We start from the raw sequence: 21,309 nt of genomic DNA on the forward strand, positions 1-21,309 counted from the left end.
ATTAGCGATGTGTTTGTTCCTCACTGCTGTATCCTGAGTTCGGGTTGCCAAAGGTGACCCGGGCAGGACAGGGGACTGCAGAGCGCTACCTGCGAGTCCGTGCTGGGTCAGGGCAGCGCCCTGTGCCCCGGTCTCACACCGTGAGCTTGGGGCCTGGGCAGTCACCTTGGTAGCGTGGTCACTGGCAGAGGGGCTGGGGATCAGCTGGGGATTTTGGCAGCGGGGAGTCCAGTTCCCTGTTGTCACTCATGCACCACCCTGTACCATAACCATAAAACCACGTGAGAGAAAAATGCTACCATTCTACAGGCATCCTGGGGCTGAAGTAGGTCCAGCATATCGTGTTGGAAGTAACATTTTATTTAAGAGCAGAAGAGTGAGAATAACCACAGACACCTCCGAAACGGTGGATTTCCTGCATACTGCTAATGTATGAGAGTTGAAGTCGACCTCCCTCTGTTGCTATATTTGGGTGCTAAATTTCCTTTGGCAAACAACAGCAGGGCATTGGGAGCATCTTGCCCCCAGTTCCCCAGTGACTCACTGGAGCTGCTCACGCTTCCGCATTTCTAGTAACAGTGTCATTATGTGGTTTTGCAACTCCTACAGGTGAGAATATTTGGAGCAACTCAAAAAGGATGCAGCTTCATCCTCTAATTTTGAGTTTTCTATTTCTGTGCCTTAGCTTCATGTTTGAATTCTGCTATTGGCGTTGTCGTCTCCATAGAAAGTGCTTTTGTGATCTGCCTTAGACAGCACAGCAGGTGAGATTACCTCAAAATCACTCTTCATGTCTGAGTTTTGCACACATCTCAACCTGATGCGAATTCTGGAAAGTACAAGAAGAATCAGGTGGCATTGTGTGATGTGCTATGAAAGTAATAATTAATTACCCTAAAGCCTTATGATTTTTTTCTCTCCATCCCCATTTCTCTACTGTAGAAAAAGCATTGCACAATTTGTAGTTCCCCTGAGGAAATTTCCCAGCTTCCGTTGAAAAGTTTTGTCAATGAAACTATAGATGGCAACTACATTTTGCACTGCTACACAGTGTCATATGCAAGTTTGTTTTCCTGCTCTGCTGCACTGAAGTTGGTGGGAGCAAGCACTAGCGCTGCCCACACATGCAGAGCGACCTGAACTCTCAGACACCAGGTTTAATGGTGGGAGCTGAAGAATCTGCATCAGAAAAGACCCCAGCCACTCAAATTGCACTCAGGGCAACAAAGACTGCTCTTCAGATTTGCTTTCAGATTTTTAGGATCACAGTGTAGAAAGGTACAATTATTTTTTTTTAAGAGATGTTTGTTTGGATTTTTGCTTTTGGTTGGGATTTTTTTGGTAGTGTTGGACAAAGGCAATACTGCAACTGAAGACTGTACCTTCCCAGGTGTTTTATGACTTAGCAAACAGTACAAAAATCAGGCAAACCTGAGCAGGAACGTGCCTTCTGGCAACAGCAACAGGACGCTGGTGTGCTCATAGCTGGTTCCTTGCAGTTTTCCACTGAGGTTTGGTGAGCGCTGGCTGAGAGGTGGATGTGTGTGGGTGTCCATCTGGGCGCTCTCTGAAATGCTCAGCTATCTATCATGTCCTTTTTTTTCCAAGGATAGCGCTTAAATGAGTAACGAGGAATTTAGTAATCATCTAACACTGATAACAGACTTACTGTTATATAAAGACAAGCAGGAGCGGGGGGCTGGAGCAAGCTGCATTTCCTGCAGTTATCGGTGTCACAGCTCTGTTTGTGCTCGGCTTCCCCTGGAGGATGCGGTGACACCATTCATGCAGGCAGTTTGTATTTATAGGGAGAGCTAACGTATGTCCATGCTAAATTTAAACCAACTTTGTGTTTTTATGTGTTGCGTGCTTATGTAGTAGGCTACACATTTCTTGCAGAGGCATAAAGCAGTGCTAAATATAGGCCTTCTAAACTGGTGGGGGGTTTGTACATTTAAAAATAAAAAATAATAGAAAACAACACCTGCAGTAAAAGTTCTGTTGGGTGGCATCTTACATTAAAAAAAATAGACAAAAGGCATTTAGAGCACTGAAATCCTTATAATGCATTTCAAGCAAGGGAAGGACACATCTTCAGATGGTGGTAGAGAACAGAGCAAACTGACAGGAAAAAAGCAATAAGAAATGTCCCTGCGTCACAGTTTCCTTTCAGATTTGCTATGACAACATAATGCCAAATTACAGCTAACCAACCACTGAAGGTGGAGGTGGGAGATAGCGCGGGTACGATCTTGGTGGTTCCTTGGGTAGCCTCTGCATGCTGAGGAGCTACTGGGAGAGGTTCAACTTGTTGCCGGAGTTATTCTCTCCAAACATGTGCTCGTGAATTGCCCTACAAAAATCCACTTACAAGCTGCAGTGCAGGAAGGAATGTTCCCTGCACACTATCGCAGAGATACCACCCGCCTGATGCTGCTAAAGCACGATTATTTCCAACTTCCTTGAGAGCTGACTGCAGTTTTGTGGTGCTGCTGCTGAAACTTGGTTCACATGGAGGGTGGTTGTGCAGAGCTGGAGCTTTAGGCTATTTTAGGATCAGCCAAGATTTGTCTTCGCATCCTTCCTGCTGCAGGGCTGTGCTGGCAGCCAGAGCCAGGCAGGCGATGCTGCATCTGCTTTGCTGCCAGCACTTTGTGGGACAACGGCCATCAGAAACTGTTTTAATCTTGAGCTGTTTGCCTGGTGGGCTTCTCATGACTTCTCGTGGGCTTGTCCTTGCAAGCAGTGCTGGGCAGGCCAGCAAGTGCCACAGGACACCCCTTGGGGCTCCTTGGCTGCATCTCCCCTTTCAGAAAGCAGCAGCTTGGGCACTGTGCCTGCCCTTTGGGTACGCTGGGTTCCTGAAGGCTCGCAGCAGCTTGCCTGTAACTCAGATCCCTTTGGTGCGGCTCCCTTGTAGGGCCTTGCAGAGGCTGGCATTGCCCCCTCGCAGAAGGGATGGCTGTGCCACAGGGACCGCCTGGTTTGGGGCAAGGCAGCGTTGCTGTGACTGGTTACACCGGGCTGGGTAACGCAGTGTGGTGCTCTAGAAGGGCAACTTGTCCTTAACTCCCCCAGGAGGTGTTTCCTGGGGCAGACCCTCCAGAGCTGGAGCAGAAGAGCAGTGACAGCCTCATCCCTGGCTCCCCTCCTGCATGGTGGGACATGTTGGCAGCCCTGCCTCTGCCCTCCTCCAGCCCGCCAGCTCTCAGCTCCCTGTCTTCAACCCACACCCCTCTTTTGACCCCTCCGAAACGAGGGAAGTGGGCTGCAGCTGGCAAAGGTGCCTGGGCTTGGCCTTTGACACCACGACCAAGGTGCTTGTAGAAGATAAAGCAGTGGGAATGAGTCAGTAGGTGGGAAAACCCATTTCTCTCGACTGAAGGGGTGCAGTGGTAGTACGTGACTCTCGCTCATGCAAAGTGAGCTCCAGGGCTTCCCAAAGCTCCCTGCGCCCAGGCTGCTGGGCTGGGGGCTTTCCTGCCACCCCGCAGCACTTGGCTGCTTTCTGCCTGCACCAGCCAGGCATGTCAAAGAGGAAGCGAGCGGGTGAGCTCGGTGCACCTCAGCACCAATTAATGCTGCTGCTGCTATTTATACAGGGGAAAAAACATCCCCCATATATTCCATGTTCTGACAGAAATGCAGAGCTCTGGTGGGCAGGCTGCCAGGTGCAAGAAGCACGTAGCAGCTTCCTCCTGGCTCCTGTGAGCACTGTTTGCTCCATGCTGTCTCGCTGCCGCCTCTGCAGCTGTTGTGGAGGGATGATGGAGGTGCCTGGCGTTGGTGCCTGGTCCCTCCCCTGAACGCTGCTGCCCCTCTCGATGTGGTGGCACCTGCCAAAGCTCCTGGTCCCCGCAGTGACATGCGGTGGGGGCTGCTCACAGTTTTTTTCTTGCAGGGTATTCGGGGGCTTGGGGCTGTAGCCGCTGCGGGGTGTGTTGGGGCTGCTGCCACTCTTAACCAAGGGAGGTTTGGGTTCCTATCTGCATGCCAGGAGGCAGTTCCCGTAGCCTGAGAAAACACACAGACTCCAGCCTCTTAGGAGCACGCATATTGCACATCAACACCTGTGCAAAGGGGCAAAATGCTGCTTCCTCGTGCTTTCCTGGCAGCACGGGGCTGGGCAGCGAGCTGGGGCAGCACCTGAAGCTCCCAGGCCCTGGGTCAACCGGGAACTGAAGCCATGAGCAAGGAACACAGGCTCCTTGTGGGCTTCATGCAAGGCTGTAGGCTCAGTTTCACCAGTGCATAAAGGAGCTTTGTTCTCTGTGCTGGTTAGAGGCTGATTTCCCAGTATCTTAAACAGAAATCTTGTTTTTAGCCTCAAGAAAAAGCTTTTTAATTTACAAAGGCACGGCGTTTTTCTTTCTTCCTCCTCCCCCTCCCTGCCATTGCTAATATTCCTTGGACAATGCTGCTCTTTGCTGGCTTCTGTTCTCGAGCTTGTGTTTCTGTAGTGCTGCTGAAACCAGAGCTTTGCACGGCCGGGACTTGCTGTAAAACAGCCACGCCGCGTTCTTTGCCTCCCACACCACCACCACACTGGTGGGCTGCCAAGTGCTACATTGCACCTCCATGGGGAGCCCCCAGCCCCAGGCATGCCTTGGGACACAGATCTCAGGCTCCTCATAACGGGTGGGCTGCAGCATTGGGGGATCTTTTTCTTGAGAGTGTCCCCTTCTGCCACACTGGTTTAGGGCCAGTCCTGTCAGCACTTTCAACTTCCAGGTTCCCCAGCCTCCATTAGCAGGGTTGGAGGTGTTCATGCACCTCTGCTGCAGCACGCAAGGACCTCACACCTCAGTAAGGTGCTCCAGTTGCATCCCAGAAAGGCTGGTTTAAGGTGCTCCAGTCTCCCCAGGCAGCAGGAGGGAGGGCTGAGATGAGGACCAGCACTAGCTAAGGCCATCCCATGGCCCATGGATCCATCCCTGCCTGAGCGAAGGCACGGGGCAGCATCCCAGTCCCCGAGCCCCTTTCCTGGTGCCATCGTCTACACTGGGGGGCTGCTGGAAGGCAGGAAGCCCCTCACTGGTGGGAAGGACGGGGAGGCCAGTCTCGCAGGAAGCAGAGGCCTGGGCGGGCTGGCTGCAGTCTTTCGGGCTTCCCTGAGCAACCTGCACCCCTGCTGGCAGCAGCCGAGCCCCAGGCCCCGCTCACCTGCACGGACACCGCGGCCTCGCTCAGCCCCTCTGCGCGCATCCGGGCCGTGGAAACTGCAAGGCTGAGGCTTAAGGCTGCGGGCGGGGGGGGCGGCAGGTGCGGGGCCCCCCGGTGCCTGCATGGCAGAGGCGGGGCCGAACCAAGCCCAACGGCCCCACGGCCGCCGCTCCGCCGGGGCCGGGCCCGAACCCTGCAGCGCCCCCCGCGGGGCCCCGCCCGCTCTCCCCCTCCCCAAAACCCGCGCGCGCCAAGGGCGCGTGAGCCGGCGGCGGGCGGCGATTGGCTGCCGGCAGCACCCCAGGGGCCGCCGGGCCCGGCTGCCCGCCGAGCGCCATTCACGGCGCTGCTCGCCTGCACGCGCCGAGGCTCATTCATAAAAAAACCCAACAACTTCATTCATAAAAGCCGCGGCGGCCCCGCGCTGCGGAGCTGCTGCCTCGGGCGGGCCGGGCCGGGCCAGCACGGGATAGGAGAGCACGGGACAGGACAGCGATGGTCCCGGCGCCGGTCCCTGCGCTCCGGATTCCGGCGCTGAAGGACTTTGGAGCAAGAATTAGTGAGGGCGATGCTGAGAAGCGCTGCCGCTGCTCACACCAGTGCCTCTCTTGAAATACACCCGGCTTGCTGCTTGCCTGCCAGGCGGGAGCAATGCAGCACACGGATGCTTGCTTTTCTTTTTTTTTTTTTTTTTCCATTGGGGCAGCCGAGGTTGAAGATGCCAAGAACTGGGTACCTTCTGGGGTTCTTGCTGGTCTGAAAATGTGTTTGAGCTTGTAGCTTGTAGTCTTGCTCTGCGTTGTGTGGAATATGCTTGGGCTGCAGCCAGGACTCCGCGATCAGTGAAGCTACAACTGTGAGTCTCCAGAGCTGGCTGTGATTTTAGTGTCCGGCTTGAGGCAGGAACGAAGGCAGGTTGGGGTAGCAGCACTTTGGCTTAAGCTGTGGTGCCACCGATGTGCTTTCCTGTACACTGCTTTTATTCCTGCTTACAGAATACCAGATGTCTGTGCAGTTTTAAGCCTCGCGCATTGAGGAAAATAAGCCACTCAAGAGGGAGTCAGCAAAAATATCCAATAGGTTTCTGTTTTTAAAATTGGTTGACTTGCCTAATTTCCATATCATTTATCTACAAGAGCAATTTATGCAAAAGTGTCCAGTTACAGAACTGTCAAGGCTATGAGAGAACGCAGCCAGCAGAGCCTCAGTGGACACGTCCTGTATGTAGGACTGTTCAGACATTCAGGAATGCTGCACAGGGCTAAGTACAGCCGATTCAGGAATGACTCGATAACATCTCTAGATGAAGGCCCACAAAATACATCTTTAAACATCAAAGGTTCTTCCTCCTCTTCCCATTCTTCATCACCTAACTTGCTGGCGGAAGATGGCCTTCTGGGGCCGCAGGACACCTGCACCACCCTGTGCACGCTGATCCCCCGCATGGCGAACATTAAACTCGCCAACCCCTCCAGCCTGCCCGTGCTGAAAAGCTTCTGCCTGGGAATGAAAGAGGTGCCAAGGATTAAGCTCACGGAGTGCGTTACCATCCCCAGCAGCCCCACCTCACCCGAGATCAGCTGCCTCTCAGCATCGTACCCGCAGCCTGACCTGGACAAGCTGCACCCGGACCCAAAGCCTGCGGGGGACTGCGCCGGGCGGGGAGCGGAGGAGGCCACTCCTGCGGGCAGGCAGGATGGGGCCCTCGTGTGCAGCAGTGAGAACACGGGGGAGCCAGGTGCGACGTACAGCGTGCGGGTGAGTACTTGGCATGGGGTTGCCATTCTCTGGGGCAAACGTGGCAGGAGGCTGCACTGTGAACTCTGTGTTCCCACATCTGCAGCCCCAAGCCACTGCCCCATCCCTTGTATCTCCTGTTTCCTGATGGATGTAGGGCTATGTCATTGACGTGATGGAGTTAAAAGGAGCGGTCACCCCCAGAGCTAACACCGCATCCATTTCCAAAAGAATATCCTCAGACTCTTTGAGGAACACAGCCAAGCTGCAGCTCAGACTGGGGTTGCTCTGACATAAAATGCATGTTGGAGTGGAAAGGACTGCAGTGAGGGCTTCCCAGCCCTTCCAGCAGCTCCAAGGCACCAGGTGGGTGCTGGCTGGCAGCACTGAAATGTTTGTCAGGGCGGGTTCTAGGGCCCTTGCTGTTCCCTGCAGCACCTTCCTGGGGTGCAGGGTGCCCCAGCTGCCCACCTCCTTTGGTGTTGTAGGGCTGCGTCTGATTCTCCGAGTATGGAAAACCCTGCCTGTTCCTTCATGAGACACCCTGGAATAGACTTCCTGGTTATTTCTCACACCGTGTGCTGGCACTGGTACGTGCCACCTTCTGAGCAGCAGTGGCTGCCCAAGAGGGGACCAGGTTGCCTGAATGAGTCCCTGGGCTCAGGGTTTCACTCCCTCTGCCCATGCGACACTCAGGAGCTTTCTTGTTTTCTTCTCACTGGGCTTTACGTTTCTGCATCCAGAACTGACCATTTGGAAAACCGCTGCCCGTGCTCTGTGCTTGGAACGTCCAACCCTGCACACTTCAGTGCTTGTGCCTCATCTGACAAAGGCACTGCCAGGTGAAAACTGCCTGCTGCTCACATGGGGGAATTGGAGCCAGTGCGGCACAGAGAGCGTGGTCTGAAACTACTTCAGAAATACCAGCGTAATGGCTAGGCAGGCCAAAGGCTCCTGTCGCTCTGGTTTGCGTTAGTTGTGAGACTGGCACCAGCAGAAAACCAGCCATGGGAAATGGCAAATAAAGCGCTGTCGTTTGCATTTGTCTTCTTGTTAAAGACAGAAGTAGGAGAGAGCCTGCGCTTGGGGGGAGTCTCTCACGAACTGAACTATCATCGTGGTTGTCCTCTTGTGTTTATTTTTCTTTAAAGTCTAATACTTGACTTGACAGCACAAGTGCCAAACGTGGCTCCTGGTGCTGGGCTTTCGCTCAGCTGACCAGAAGTATTGTGCTGCCGAGTGGTGTCACGGTGTCGTGTCGTGGTGTCACGATGCCCAGCTTGTGGCACCTGCCTGTCCGTGATGTGGATATTGCAGCGGTCGCAACTGAGGCTTTGAAGTAGCTGCAGGGATTCAGATGCTGAGGTGCTACTGGCACAGGCGCACCTACAGAAAGAGGTTTCTGGCGCGGGGAGGAGAAGGTAACACACAGGGGGATTTCCCAGATCTCTGTGGTGGCCCAGACCCGAGAGCAGAGGTAGTGAGGTGTTACCCGCGGGGGACCACGCAAACAAAAAACGGCAGAAGGAGAAGCAAAAACAGAGCCTAGCTTCACAGGAAGGTCAAGAGATGTGGGGAAGGGGGTCATCCCCTCCTGCTGCTCCCCAGGCTGCAGTTCCAGTACGTTTTTCTGCTGGTCTTTCTGGGGTCATGATGTTTCATGGGGAAATCTCTCTGAAGGGGTTTTGCTGGCAGGGACCTCCCAGGACAGCAGGGAAATGTTTTCCTGCAGCTCTGCTGCAACTTGCTGCTGCTGCTAGGGGGATGGCGCGGGGCTGCACGAGCCAGCCCAGGAGAGCTGCAGGAGCACTGCTAATGTGCGTCAAAACGCATTGTGGCAAAACACTGTGGTTTTTCAACCAGCCCCTTTAATGACAAGCAGCTAGGTAAGGAAGCAGCTTGGGGGCTTCAGGGCCGTAGCATCACAGCAAGGGATGCTAAACTCCTTTCCCCGAGCTTCCTTTCCCCAGAGATCTTTGGCTTTAGAAGCTTGAGTGGAGTCTGAAGAGGATTTGGCACTTACAGGGAGAGCATCTGTAGGTATCTTGGAAAAACAATGATCTGCTGAAGTAATAAAAAGATCAAAAGCTGTCACCTACAGACTAGAGCGAAGCAGAAATCATCTTTCTGGGGCTGGTTTTGAGGGGTGGCGGTGACTGGATTTGTTGTATTCCCCAAGAGGCGGCTGCAGCTGTGCGGGGCAGGTGGAGATGGCCACCGGTGTCTTGGCCCCTTGTGTTTTGGCCACATGTCACCTGGGCTCTGGCAAGGATGTCGAGACCCCTGACTGTGCCTGCTCCCCTGAACCGCTCGTGTGAATAATAAAGAGCCCAAATATCGGTATTTTAACAGAGCCAGTGCAGTTATCCCCGTGCAGTTACCTTTAAAAACAGATCTTGGACTTGTGCTTGTGCTCCTCTTGCAGGAAGGATCAGCTCTGCTGGCTTGTGGCTTCAGGGCCGCAGCCGTGAATCGTGAGCCGTGGGCTCGGGGTGCTGGGACAGTGATGCTGGGCTAGGCTGGGGGCTCAGGGGTGCAGCACTCGCCGGGGCACCCCGCATCACACAGCCGTAACCGCCTCCAAGACTGATGCTCTTCTCTGGGTAATCGTTCCTTAACAGCAAACAGCACCTTCATAGCCCATGCTCATTTGCTGGGTCAGGTTCCTTTTGAACCACATCTGTCACAGCCTGGCCCCAGTGCAGAAAGTGCTTTTTCAGCACAAAACTAAGAAGAAAGGGAAAAATGTGTTTGTGTATATTAAAAAAAAAAAAGTGTGTGCATACATTTAAAATGTGTGTGTATATATATGCGCACACACACATATATGCATTCATGAAAATTTCCCTGTTTTTTTTCTCAACACTTATTTAAAAATTGAAAACCCTTGAACGGAAGGGTCAAACTCTCCAGCAAATTTTCTGTTTAGCAAAAGCCACTCTTTGATAAAAAAGCTGCAGCTTGCTGCCCCTGAAGAAAGAGTGCTGCATGGCCAGGAGGAGTGGGACAGACCTGTCTGTCTGTCTGTCCACACGTGCTGCTAGCAGGAAGAAGATGAACACAGGACAGGCACGCAAGGCGGTCCTTCAGCAGTCGCCAGCCCCAGAAACTTCTGTAGTGCAGGAGCTTAAGCCAACACTGACAAACCAGTTTGTGGCTTTTGGTGTGTTTAATGGGCTTTTTTCTCCCATGACATTGTCCAGGCTGTTTCCCATCTCTTTCTGCTAGAGTTTTCATGCTCTCTGTCCCAGAGGGTACCAATGCCCTGCTGTGCATGGCTGCTGCCCTGGGCTGCCTTTTCCTCTCCGGTGGTTTCAGGAGGGATGGGAGAGCAGAGTTTGCTCCCAGCTCGGGGAGGGGTTGCTGCCTGCTGGGGGAAGGCAGTGTGCTTGATGCCGGGGAGCGAGGTGCTCGTATGCAGCAATTTGTGTTGCTCCCCAGCTGGCAGCCGGCCCCTCCACGACCTGGGGCACCCCATCAGAAGGAAGGGAAACGGAGGCAGAAGCATGGTGGGATTCACGCCAGCAGCAAGTGCCAAAGTGAACCAAGCATGCCACACTCTTACTGTTAGAGGCACGGGCCATTTCTCCTTGGTGTGAGAGGCAGAGGCCAGTCTCAATTCCAGCACCACGCTCCTGCCATGTGCTGCTGGCTGCTGCTCGTTTATGCCCGGTTTCCCTTCCTGCCGGATCCATTACAAGCTCGGTGAGTTGCCCAAAAACATCACAGCAGAACACAGGCCCAGCCCTGGAAAGCAGAGAGCCCCTGCCCAGGGGCACCCCCAGGCGCTCCCCACCTGGCAGCCCTCACCCTGCAAGGAAAAAGGAGGGTAGGTGGCTCAGAAATCCTGTCCCATTACTTCAGAAGTGCCTTGTTGAAGCAGTGCTGGGAAAAGAAATGTTTGGATGGGAGTGGGATTCCTGCTATGCTCATTTGCACACAGTGCTGCTGCTTGAGATGGGTTTCTGCCCTGGCATCTGTACTGTTTTTAGGGAATTTGACTGCAGCCTAACCTACATTTGGGCAGAGGCTGTTTAGCAGCAGTGTGTTACCTCGTTGCCTCTGCTAGCAAATCCTATCACCTGGATTCCTCGTTAGATGGCTCTGGGGTCTGTAGGACCTGCCGTAGGCATTACTTATGAATTAGCGCCTGTTAACTAGTAGGTCTAATTGCACGGCTGCAGCCGTGTTGTTTAATCAGGAGCTCCGTGAGCTGCTCCCAGTATCGTTGGTGCTGGTGAATCACTGGCTGGCATTTGGGCTGGAGCTGGAGCCACTGTGTTATGGAAAGGAATGAAACGAGATGTGGGGCTCTATTAGAGGGTGCCTCAAGAGCTTATTCACACGAGCCGTGCCTGGTGCATTCACATCTCCTCCCACACAGCCCTCATCCTGCCTGCAGTCACTCTCTGTCATCTCTTGCAAAGAGATGTGAAAAGATGTACATCTCCAGGAACCACCCTGCTCCCCCCTCGACCCTGCAGCATGATGAAACAGAAACATCCCCAGATCATCCTCCCCTTCAGAGCCTGAGAGACGAAGCTCCCCCAGTGCAGATGCTCTCCCCAGCCCCTGCAGGGAGACGGGGAACAGAGCTTGGCACATGTCGCCATTAGAGGAGCTGTTCCCTTGCCAGCAGGGACCAGTGAGTGTCTCCTCTCTCTCCTGAGAGCCATCGCTCATCCTGGCAAGACCTCTTGATCCCACTGCTGTCAGATCTGTGGGCTTTGGAAGGCAAAACACCTTGCTTGGACACCACACTTCATGTGCTCAGGAGCCCAGGCACGAGTCACCTTTCCCTCCCCTCTCAAACCATGGTCGAACCCTCGATACCGCTGTCCCCGTGTTACAAAAATGCCTTGCAGGTAGCTGTGGCCCCTCATGGGGCAGATGGCTCTTGTGCGGCTGAGCACTGCTGCATCTGCCTGCCCCGCTCTGGTACGTTGGTCGTGTTGCTGGTCTCTGCAGGGCCTTCTGCAGCGGGGTTAATCTTGTCCTTCTGTGTTTTTTAATTCTTCTTTCTTCCTCAGAGATGTCTTTTGTTTTCTTTAATAGGCTTCCAGTATCCCATTGTGTTTTCTAAGCTCTCCCCAGGCATCTCCCCAGCTCTGTGAGCCCGGTTTCCCCCTGCGCAGGGCTCTGTGGTTCTGCTGTACCCCTTCTGCTGGGATGGGGAGCTGCGGCTGTTACTGGCTGTGCTGGTTTAGATAACCGGTGGCAACAAAAATAAATGAGAGATGCAGTGAGGTGCCATGTTAATGCACTCCCCTACTTAGGCTTTTAAGGGGAAAAAAAAAAAGGTCTTCTGTGAATCATTGATAAGTTCAGCTTCACTAAGGGTCACTTATGCAAAAAAAACAATATCGATTTTATGTCTTTGCTTAGAGTAGCTTCCCACGCATCTGCTCAGGCTGCAGTGGGGACTCACTTATCAGCATATGACTCACCTAATCCTCTAAATCTTTCTGTTCTCAAGGAGCACCCAACCAGCTCACAGGATGCTTGACCTTATCCTGTAGGATCAGAGGTCTCTGCCATGCTATAAGCTGAGGCTCTAGACGTATTTTCCATGTTTGCTTTGTTCCCATTAAGCAGGAATATCTTTAACAAGTAAGATAGCTCTCCGAGTCCTTTACAAAGTCATTAAATGTTCATTAGGGAAGCAGTTCTGCAAACCCTTCAGATTCTTATTGATGTCCTTCCAGGGCTCTGACCTAATTCTGGAGTTCTCCCAAGGGTTGCATTGCTATTTGGAAAGAAACCAAAACAGGGATAATACCATTGTTGTGGAATCCCTGCTTGACTGCACACATACGTTCTCTTTTTAACACAGTCATTTCTGAAAATCTCCAAAGCTGAAACAGATACCTAAATCCAACCCCCCCGAATGCCCCAGCAAAAGAATCAATTCACGGGCAGCCTGGTGCAGAGGAGGTAGATACAGGGCCTTTCTCTGGACAGACAGTGCTTCCTCTGTCCATTCAAAACAAGAGGATGGAGTGTGCACATGCCTGCCTGGGATTTCCAGTCTCTCTGATGTATCCCAGAAGCTTTGACTCTCTGCAGGACAGGTCTGCAGGGGTGGGCTGTTGCTGCAGCCCACGGTCAGGATGGGATGCTCCCCAAAGCTCCATTCCCAGGCAAATATTTCATAATGGAGCAGGGGATGCCAACTGGGAAGCACAGATCTATGTCGACCCTGTGGAATGGAGACATATGAGCACTTTAATAACAGAGATGGCTATCAACAAAAATGCTGAAGGAACTAGTAAGCTATGCTTTAGGAGAGGTAAACTCAGCACATAGATTTAGCCTGGTGCACTTCATTGAGATGAAAATGTTCCACAGGTTTGTGCATAATGTCAAAGGAGTCTGGGCTCACACATCGTCACAGTCTCAATGTTTCTGAAAATTTGTCCTATGCAAATCCCAAATGAGTATAGAAAGAGCCCCCAGCTGTGCCCCATACAAGAGAAGTGTGGGACTCAGCCTCTAATTCAAAGCAGGTTGTTGGTTTATAGTGCAGGCTCTTAAGAGCTGTTACTGTGATCCTGAATTGCAACCCTACCTCCTTCATCTTCTGCAGAGGTTATTTGTCATCAGACCTGCAGCAGCATGGAGCCAGTGGTTTTCGTCATGCCTAGTAAGCTGCCCAAAGGGACGTTCAGCTCTTGTGCACAGAGGCTGAGTGCAGTGTTCCTGCAGACACCCAGGCATCCTCTGCTCGTGGGAGAATTTCACTCCAGCGTTCATGTATTCCTCCCAGCTCAGTGACACAGGCTAATCAGTGAGAATAACCTGAATTAGGAAAAAGGAAGGATTGAATTTTGTGTATCCAGAGTGCTTTACCTCTTCTTTTTTGTGCTATGTTGTTGAAGTTGCTGATATCTTCATTGCTGTTCTGTACACTTTTCAGTAAAACTAGATAGGTTTAGGAAGTTGCTTTAGAATGGCTGATTTGATTTTCCATTTAGACTCTGATTCTGCATATAGTCAGTGGACTGAAATCACATTTGCTTTCTTCTGTGACCCTCCTCTTGCCTGTTTTGCAGATATAAACACAGTCATCATTTCTCTCTGTCTCTTTGTTTTCCCTAGTACATGGGCTGCATTGAAGTGCTGCAGTCAATGAGGTCCCTGGACTTTGGCACACGAACGCAGGTCACCAGGTAGGCACTGTCAAACTGAAATTCAGCACAAGAATTAAAAGCCTGAGTGCTGATTTCTATACAAAGCCACAGGCTCATGCCAAGCTCATATACTCTTTTGAATAGGAGTTTGCATGCTTTGTTTTTCTTTTTCCCAAGTGATGACTTGAAATATTTGATCATTACAATAGGCTATTTGCATTGGGGACTGAATTGTTTCAGCCACAGACCTCATTTCTCTCTCAGTTCTTGCTTTGGATGCAGAGAGAATGCCCCTGCAGTCGCAGCACGGTACAGACATCCCCAGCGACTTGGGTTCTGGCGGCAGCCAGGCCGTGAGCGTGGGCTCAGCACTGCCCCTTGGCTCACCCAGGGTGCAGGGTGAATTTGTGGGTGCCGCTACAGCCCCGCTGCTGCTGTGGGTGGCCAAGGCAGTGAGCCTGGGTGCTCACAGGCATCTCTTCTGCTGCCTTCTCTCTGCTTCACACCTGATGCAGAGTGGCTAATGAATTTTTGTCAGATGTGACATTGCTTGGCCCTGTTTGCACCAAGGCCAGGCTCAGCTGGAAGTGGAGACACAGGGAAAACATGCTGAAATGCAGTCATTTCCAGCAGTACTTTGAGCCTAAGCTTCCAGGCTGCAAATCAGAAAAAGATGAATATTTTGGTCTCAGATACAATGGAAATTAGTTTAAACATGAAATATTTTGGTGGTCTTTAAAGAAGCTTGCTACTTCTGCTGCAGATTGCATCGCTGCCAGTCGTTGGGTGTAGACTATCAATATATGCATGTGTGGGGTTGTTGAAACGTCCTGTCAGGAACAGAACAGCCCAGCTTTATTTTTACCCATATAGTCCTTGTGTCTGTAAGTGCGTGCAATAGTGCTTTTCCAAAGAAACACCTTCTTCCCAGCTCAGAGCTGCGTGCTGCTGGGGTGCACTCATGGTCCTGCAGCATGGCTCCCAGCACCCTGGCCCCTGTGCCTCCAAATGCCTCTTGGAGGGCTGTCTGCATGCAGAGTATTTTTGCCCTGCCTTGGATGTGTTCCCTCCTCCCCTCAGCCATTTTTCTGGCATGGCTCATGCTGAGGATGCCAGAAGTGTGGTTTAGGCTTCTTGTGGCTGCCCAGCTCTTCCTTCCTGCTGGCAGATGATTTACAGATGCTCTTTTGCTTCCTGAAGTGTTCATATCAAACTGTCTGGAGACAGGAATGGAGCACGAAGAGATAAGCGTTAAACTTCTACCTATTGGCTCCCTGAGTTATCAGCTAAAATGAAGAAACAGAAAAACTGGAGTCCTTAAATGCCTATATATTGCACTCAATCAGCAGTTGTTGACAATTAAAATCAGCACAAGCACACACTCACCCAGTTCCTGCACGTGTGTACAAAGAAGTGCCTGAGATACAAATATATGTCCCTCACCCTAATTGTTTACTGACCAAAACCAGAAATGTGGTATTTTTTTGCCCAGAGTAATCAGGCTGGCGTGTTCAGACCCACTCGTATTCATCAACAGCATCAGCCAGAAAGTGAGGTTATCTCCTGTTTGTAAGATATTGACTCTGTGTGTTGCTAGACTTACAAAACAGAGATTTGGACGGTTTGTCTGGAAAATAATGAGTATGAATTACTGCCTAAAGAGAAGTTGCCAACTTAAATTTGGCCCAAATAATAAGGTTTTGTTAACCAGGGCTATGTGAAAACTTAACAATGGAAATATTTCCATCACCTAAAAAAAATGCCACTGCTGACCTTAAGAGGCTCTTTTGTGTATGAGAAATTCAAAATTAAACTGTTTGCAAACTGAATGTTGAAGTGCTGAGCTCATGCATGTGAACTTTAAAGTTTGATCGATTACAAACTAAGTGACAATAGCATTGATTATTCTATTGTTCTCCCAGGCGAGTAACTTTATAGATGGCCTGCTCAATACAACAACCAAAGACTTATTGGAAATTGTTCCATTTTAATAATCTGTGTTATTTGTACTGGGGGAAAACCATATTTTTCTCTGATGGCATTTCAGTAAACAAAGGGCCATGCTCTGTTTTAAAGCGATGCAGACAAGATCTCTAATTATGTCTCTTCCCTGTCCTGCTGCATGTCTATTTGCATTCTTAGTCTCCTGATCTCTAAAATTAAAGCTATTTTTTACCTACCTCACATGCATGTTGGAAAAATCAACAAGCTGATGTTTGTCGAAGTGCTGTGAGGAGTCAAAGGAGTTGAGCGTGAAGGATTTATTTTCCAGTTTATTGCCATACTTGCACTTTCAGAGTCACTTACCAGAGATGGTAAGAACTGGGGCTTCCAAAATGTGTTCTGTCTGGGCACATAAGTGTGATGTTTCAGGCAGCATGCAGACCTACCACCCGTACGGCTGACCTGGAGAGGTCCTTCAGACCTGGCATGGGGCTGGGGAAGGTAGAAGTGGCCTCCCCAGCACTGTGAATGACTTGTGAGACCGTAGGGGCCTTCAGGCTGAATGACCGCAGCACAGCAAGGGAAGAGCCAGGCACTGGGGTGCTCTTTACCCTTGGCCCTGGCAGTTGTGTGGTGAGGAGCTTGGCAGAGGAGGTTTCGCTGCAGCAGTTTTCTCTTCTAGCTTTCTGACAGTCTGCAACCCAAATTAGCAGGTTAATGCAGTACTGAGATGCTGCCCTCACCTGTGGTGCAGGAGAGCTGCAGTCTGGGCTGGTGACTTCTGGCAGACAGGCTGGTCCAAGCACTGGGGTGACAACATCCTGAAGTCCTGCAGCTAAAGCTCACAGAACTCACCCGCCAGTGCTGCAAGACCTAATGACAAGGGTGGGTGGCTCTGAATCATCTCGCTGTGATGTATACCTCGCTGTTGTCCATTGTGGGAAAATATAATCCAGATTGAGATGAATTTAAGAAAGTCCCTGCTCCCTTCTGCACCAGTTGAATCAGCTGGTTTTAAATCCAGTCTGTAGTAAACTCAGGGTTATTTGCATTCAGCTGAAGCCTTGCTGGGGTGGGCTAGACCCACATGTAGCACTGCTGAGTGCTGTGCAGGGAGACACCATGTCAAAACCAGCCACGAGTTGTGTGCTTGGTTCCCAGGGCTACGATGTGGAGCTGATGCTGTCGATTTTCCAGGTCAGCCCTGCCCAGGCGGTTTGCTGACATCTTCACTGTGCCACACATCTTTGTTTAACCAGGGGGTGGGAGACTCATCATAGCACTCTCTTGCTCTTATTATATCCCTTCCGTTTCTCAGAAATGTGTGATCCCAAGTTACATGGAGATGACAAGAGCAATGCCAACAAATAACAGTAAGGGTAGCAGGCTCCTCTGCTCGAGAGACTTTTTATTTTTAAGGGTGTGTCCTGGTTCCAGTTAGGACAGAGTTAAGTAGCTCCTAGTAGCTGGTAGGGTGCTATGTTTTGGATTAGGATGAGAAGAGCGCTGATAACATGCTGATGTTTTAATTGTTGCAGAGCAGTGCTTACACCAGGCCAAGGACTTTTCAGCTTCTTGCTCTGTCCTGCCAGCGAGCAGGCTGGGGGTGCAGCAGGAGCTGGGAGGGGACAGACCCAGGACAGCTGACCCAAACTGGCCAAAGGGGTATTCCATACCATCTGACCTCATGCTAAACAATATATAGGGGTGGCTGGCCGGGGTGGGGGGGCCGGCTGCTCGGGAATAGGCTGGGCATCGGTCAGCGGGTGGTGAGCAATTGCGTTGTGCATCACTTGTTTTCTTACACATTATTATTGTTAATACTATTATCATTATCACTATTATTATTATTATTGTTATTATTATATTCCTTATATTCCTTATATTCCTGTCTTAATAAACTGTCTTTATCTCAACTCACCGGCTTCACTTTCCCGTTTCTCTCCCCCATCCCAGAGAGGGAGGGGGGAGGGTGAGCGAACGGCTGTGTGGTGTTTAGCTGCCAGCCGGGTTAAACCACAACAGGGTGTTTATTGTGAGCACGCCGTGCTTGCTGCTGACAGCACGAGGCGCTGGGGCTGGAGCCCCTGTACTGTGGAGGTGGCAGCTCTGCCGGTCCCACGCCTGCACTGGACCCTGACCTGTCCTCCCCTTGTCCAGCCCCTTGGCTTTTTTCCTTTTACACATCTTCCAGTTCTGTTAAATCAAGCTTGGTGTCTGGACATTTATGGGAAAGGGGATTCTGTATCCCAGGTCAGGGCACTGACTTGCAAACTTGGAAGTGGTCAGGCAGCGAGGCTGGGGCGAGGGGTGTCTGAAATGGGCTGGTGGGGCAGCCGGTCGAAGAAGGCTGACTTTGTTTGGGAGATTAATTTCAACTTTGTTGAGACACACAATCCCCTTCTGTTAGATAGTGTAGGCAGAGCCCTTGATGCTTAAAAGCAAATCTTCAGCAGCATGCTTACTTGCTTACATCAGCCCCTCGCTCTTCTTTTGCTCTCATTTGGGGAAATAATCAACAAAGCGTCTCTCTGTCAGCGCTGTGCTTCCCCTCCTGCACGCACACTCGAAGGAGCATCTGTGGTGGGGCTTATTCCAGAGGTGCAGGCCCAGAGAAGAAGTCTGGATTTGACTGTACAGCTGAGCTGATTTAAAGGTTACGGGTGCCAAAAATGGGGGTGACAAGGGCCACAGAGCCCTTGGGCCTGGGCGAGCAACCACAAGTCCCCTCTGTCCTCGGCTTCTGCAGCACCCACTGGCTGTAAGGGGTTGTGGTGCTGGTCCAGCCCAGCCCCGGAGCTGTGGAGCTGACCATGGCTGCTTGCTCAGGAGCTGACCCAAATCTCTCCCTTTTGTTATGGAAAGCAAAAACTTTCCGTGCAAATTACCAGTGGTTGGTTTATGGTTTCTGCACGGGCACCACAAGACTGACAGACAGTGATGCCACTTCACATGGCAAGAGATGCCTGAGGTGTCGAGGAGCAAGGTTTTCTTAGCCTAAGCCGAGAAGAACGATTTAAATTCCTCACAGCTCTCCTGATTTCATTCTGTGGCTCCCAGGGTCAAGAGGAATTGCCACAGAGTATGGCAGTGGAGTTATCTAATTCAGTGTGATTTAAAAGAAAAACAAACAAACAAACCCAAAGTGCTTTGCTTTGGGATGAGTGACAAGGAGGAGAGAAATGAAAAGCAGCAACATGACTGGAATAACAACATGACTGGAATGGCAAGTGTAAAATGGACAAGCAAATGCCTGAACGCATGAAGCTGCACATTCATCTGAGAACAAGATTAACTACAAGGCCTACACAGGTCTATGCCGTCTGGCAGATCTGAAAGCAGAGACTTGCCCAAGCAAGTGACTGAAAACGAACAGCTGTACGAAGGAGTTAATAGCAGGTTTACAGGAAGAAGGCACAGATACAGAAAATCCTATTTCAGTTTATCACGGTTATTTCCAGAGTTTCTTTTCTTCCTAGTGTGCAGTTTCCAGGTCAGGTCTGCCTGCCCCATAGGAGTGACTGAAATGTAGAGGTGTTCAGTTATAGCAGCAAGGTGTTATCAAATGGCTGCTCCTCACATCTTTAAAATAATATTTGAGGTTTGTTAGATCATCTGGAAAACCATCCAGAGATACACAGGAAGGAATAGCTGTGAGAAGATGACTTCCCCTACTAAAGAGAGGAAATAGAAACTATTAAGTAGAAATGAGTTGCCTATGTTTTTGTTCCTGTTTGCTGGACAATTGCTTCAGAGCAGGGTGAAGTGGGCAGTGACAAGATGTGCTTGTAGCAGAATGGAATCCGCTGTGGACAGCTTTGCCTGCAACTACTTTTTCCGCACAGGCTGCTTGAAGCATGCAGGAACTCATTTGTCACCAAAATAGAAGACTTCCCTGTTTTTCCAATTTTTTCGGTATCTGGTTTTCTTTCTAGGTAGAGCTAGACTTGATGGCTCCAGGTAGCCTTAATGTCTTGGCTCTAATTTTAATTTCCTTTAATATTGAATGAGAAGATGAGCTCTCATTTTCCAAACGAATCATTGGAATCTGCAAGATCATCCTGCAGGATGCCGTTCCCATTTTGTTTAGCTTTGGCCTTTCTATGGGTAACACTGAAATAAAAAAGGAGCTAAATGAGGGATGCCAGGATTTCACTTCAAAAGCATATTTTTAGTTGTGCAGGGGGAAATGCTTTGCTTTGAAAGGGTAAAAAAAGGCTGTGTTTGTAAACTGAATCTGAAACATCTTGTGTAGCCCACTATAATGCTCGTCTTCTTCCCTGCTGGTTTCACTCAGAACATATTCACTACATTTTTGTTACTTTGCCCTTGGTGAGGTCTCCAGGTTCTCAGGACTTTGTCTGACAGGAAGACTCCATTTAATATCAGCAATCTCCAGTGCTTTATGCTCACATAATTCAGCAACATCTGTGGGGCACCATGCTGGGGCCAGCAGAGATGCCAGGGGTCAGCGGCGCCATGCTGGGTGCTTGCGGCCCACCCCTGCTCCTCAGGCCCAGCACAGGCCCCAGGCTGACTGTGCTGCTTGGGATGTACCTGGCTGGGAGCCTCCTGTCCCGGCTCTGTCTCTGGCAATTTTTAGCCTTTCTGAAGGAAACTTTCTCTGGAATTAAAGCCCAGCAGCGTGTTCCACCCACACACCCGCCAGTATCTGAAAATAGACGGACTTTCTTAACTAGCTTGTTTCCTAATTAGCTCGTTGGGTAATAACGCAGTAAAATAAGCAAAAAATTAAACAAATTAATTCCTTTCCCCTCAAGCATTAAATGAAATCCAAACCCTTGAAAGCCCAAGTCTGAACTCAGGCCAAGGCGGCCCATACAGGAGGTACAGCGTGAAGCGCTGGCTGCGGGATGGGGCTGAGGGATGCCCCCCACACCCCCGGCACAGGTCCCGGGTGGCCAGAAGGGTTACGGGCTGCAGGCCAGACCCTGCACGGTGGCTTTGTGCTGTTAGCAGTGTGTCTGGCTCCCCAGGACATCGTCCAAGGGAAAATTTGGAAAATGGAAAATTTGCGCCAGTAACACCTGCGATTGCTGGATTATCAAGATAAGGCTATCGGGTTGGATCCTGGAATTCGTGGCATGCTGCAGCAGACCTGGCCTTTCCTTATCTCCAGGATGTCCAGGAAAGTTAAGGAAATCTGCTAAGCACATCCCAACCCAGTCAGTCACCATTTTTCCATTGGCTTCAAAACAGTAAGTGTCAGTCAGGGAAAAGTCTATGGCTGCCAATAAAAGATTTTTTTCCCAGCTGCCATGCTAACCTCCATCAGGACTGTTGAGTGCTCTATATGTGCTCTATATGTGGAAAC

At 50.8% G+C, this 21,309-nt stretch overlaps 1 protein-coding gene across 3 annotated transcripts in view; it reads left to right on the top strand.

Annotated features, from left to right (window-relative positions):
* Positions 1-5,435: 5,435 nt before the first annotated feature.
* Positions 5,436-21,309, top strand: part of SHC4 (SHC adaptor protein 4) — a 32,730-nt gene continuing 16,856 nt past the window's right edge. The window contains exons 1-2 of one of the 3 annotated variants that reach the window (XM_080607921.1): positions 5,436-6,921; positions 13,999-14,069. In XM_080607921.1, coding sequence (XP_080464047.1) covers positions 6,343-6,921; positions 13,999-14,069 — 650 coding nt within the window. In that variant the 5' untranslated portion in view covers positions 5,436-6,342. The remainder of the gene's footprint in view (positions 6,922-13,998; positions 14,070-21,309) is intronic. The other 2 variants (XM_080607920.1, XM_080607922.1) reach the window with 2 other exon arrangements.

Source organism: Anser brachyrhynchus (assembly GCF_964034855.1).
Source record: "Anser brachyrhynchus genome assembly, chromosome: 11".
NCBI lineage: Eukaryota > Metazoa > Chordata > Aves > Anseriformes > Anatidae > Anser > Anser brachyrhynchus.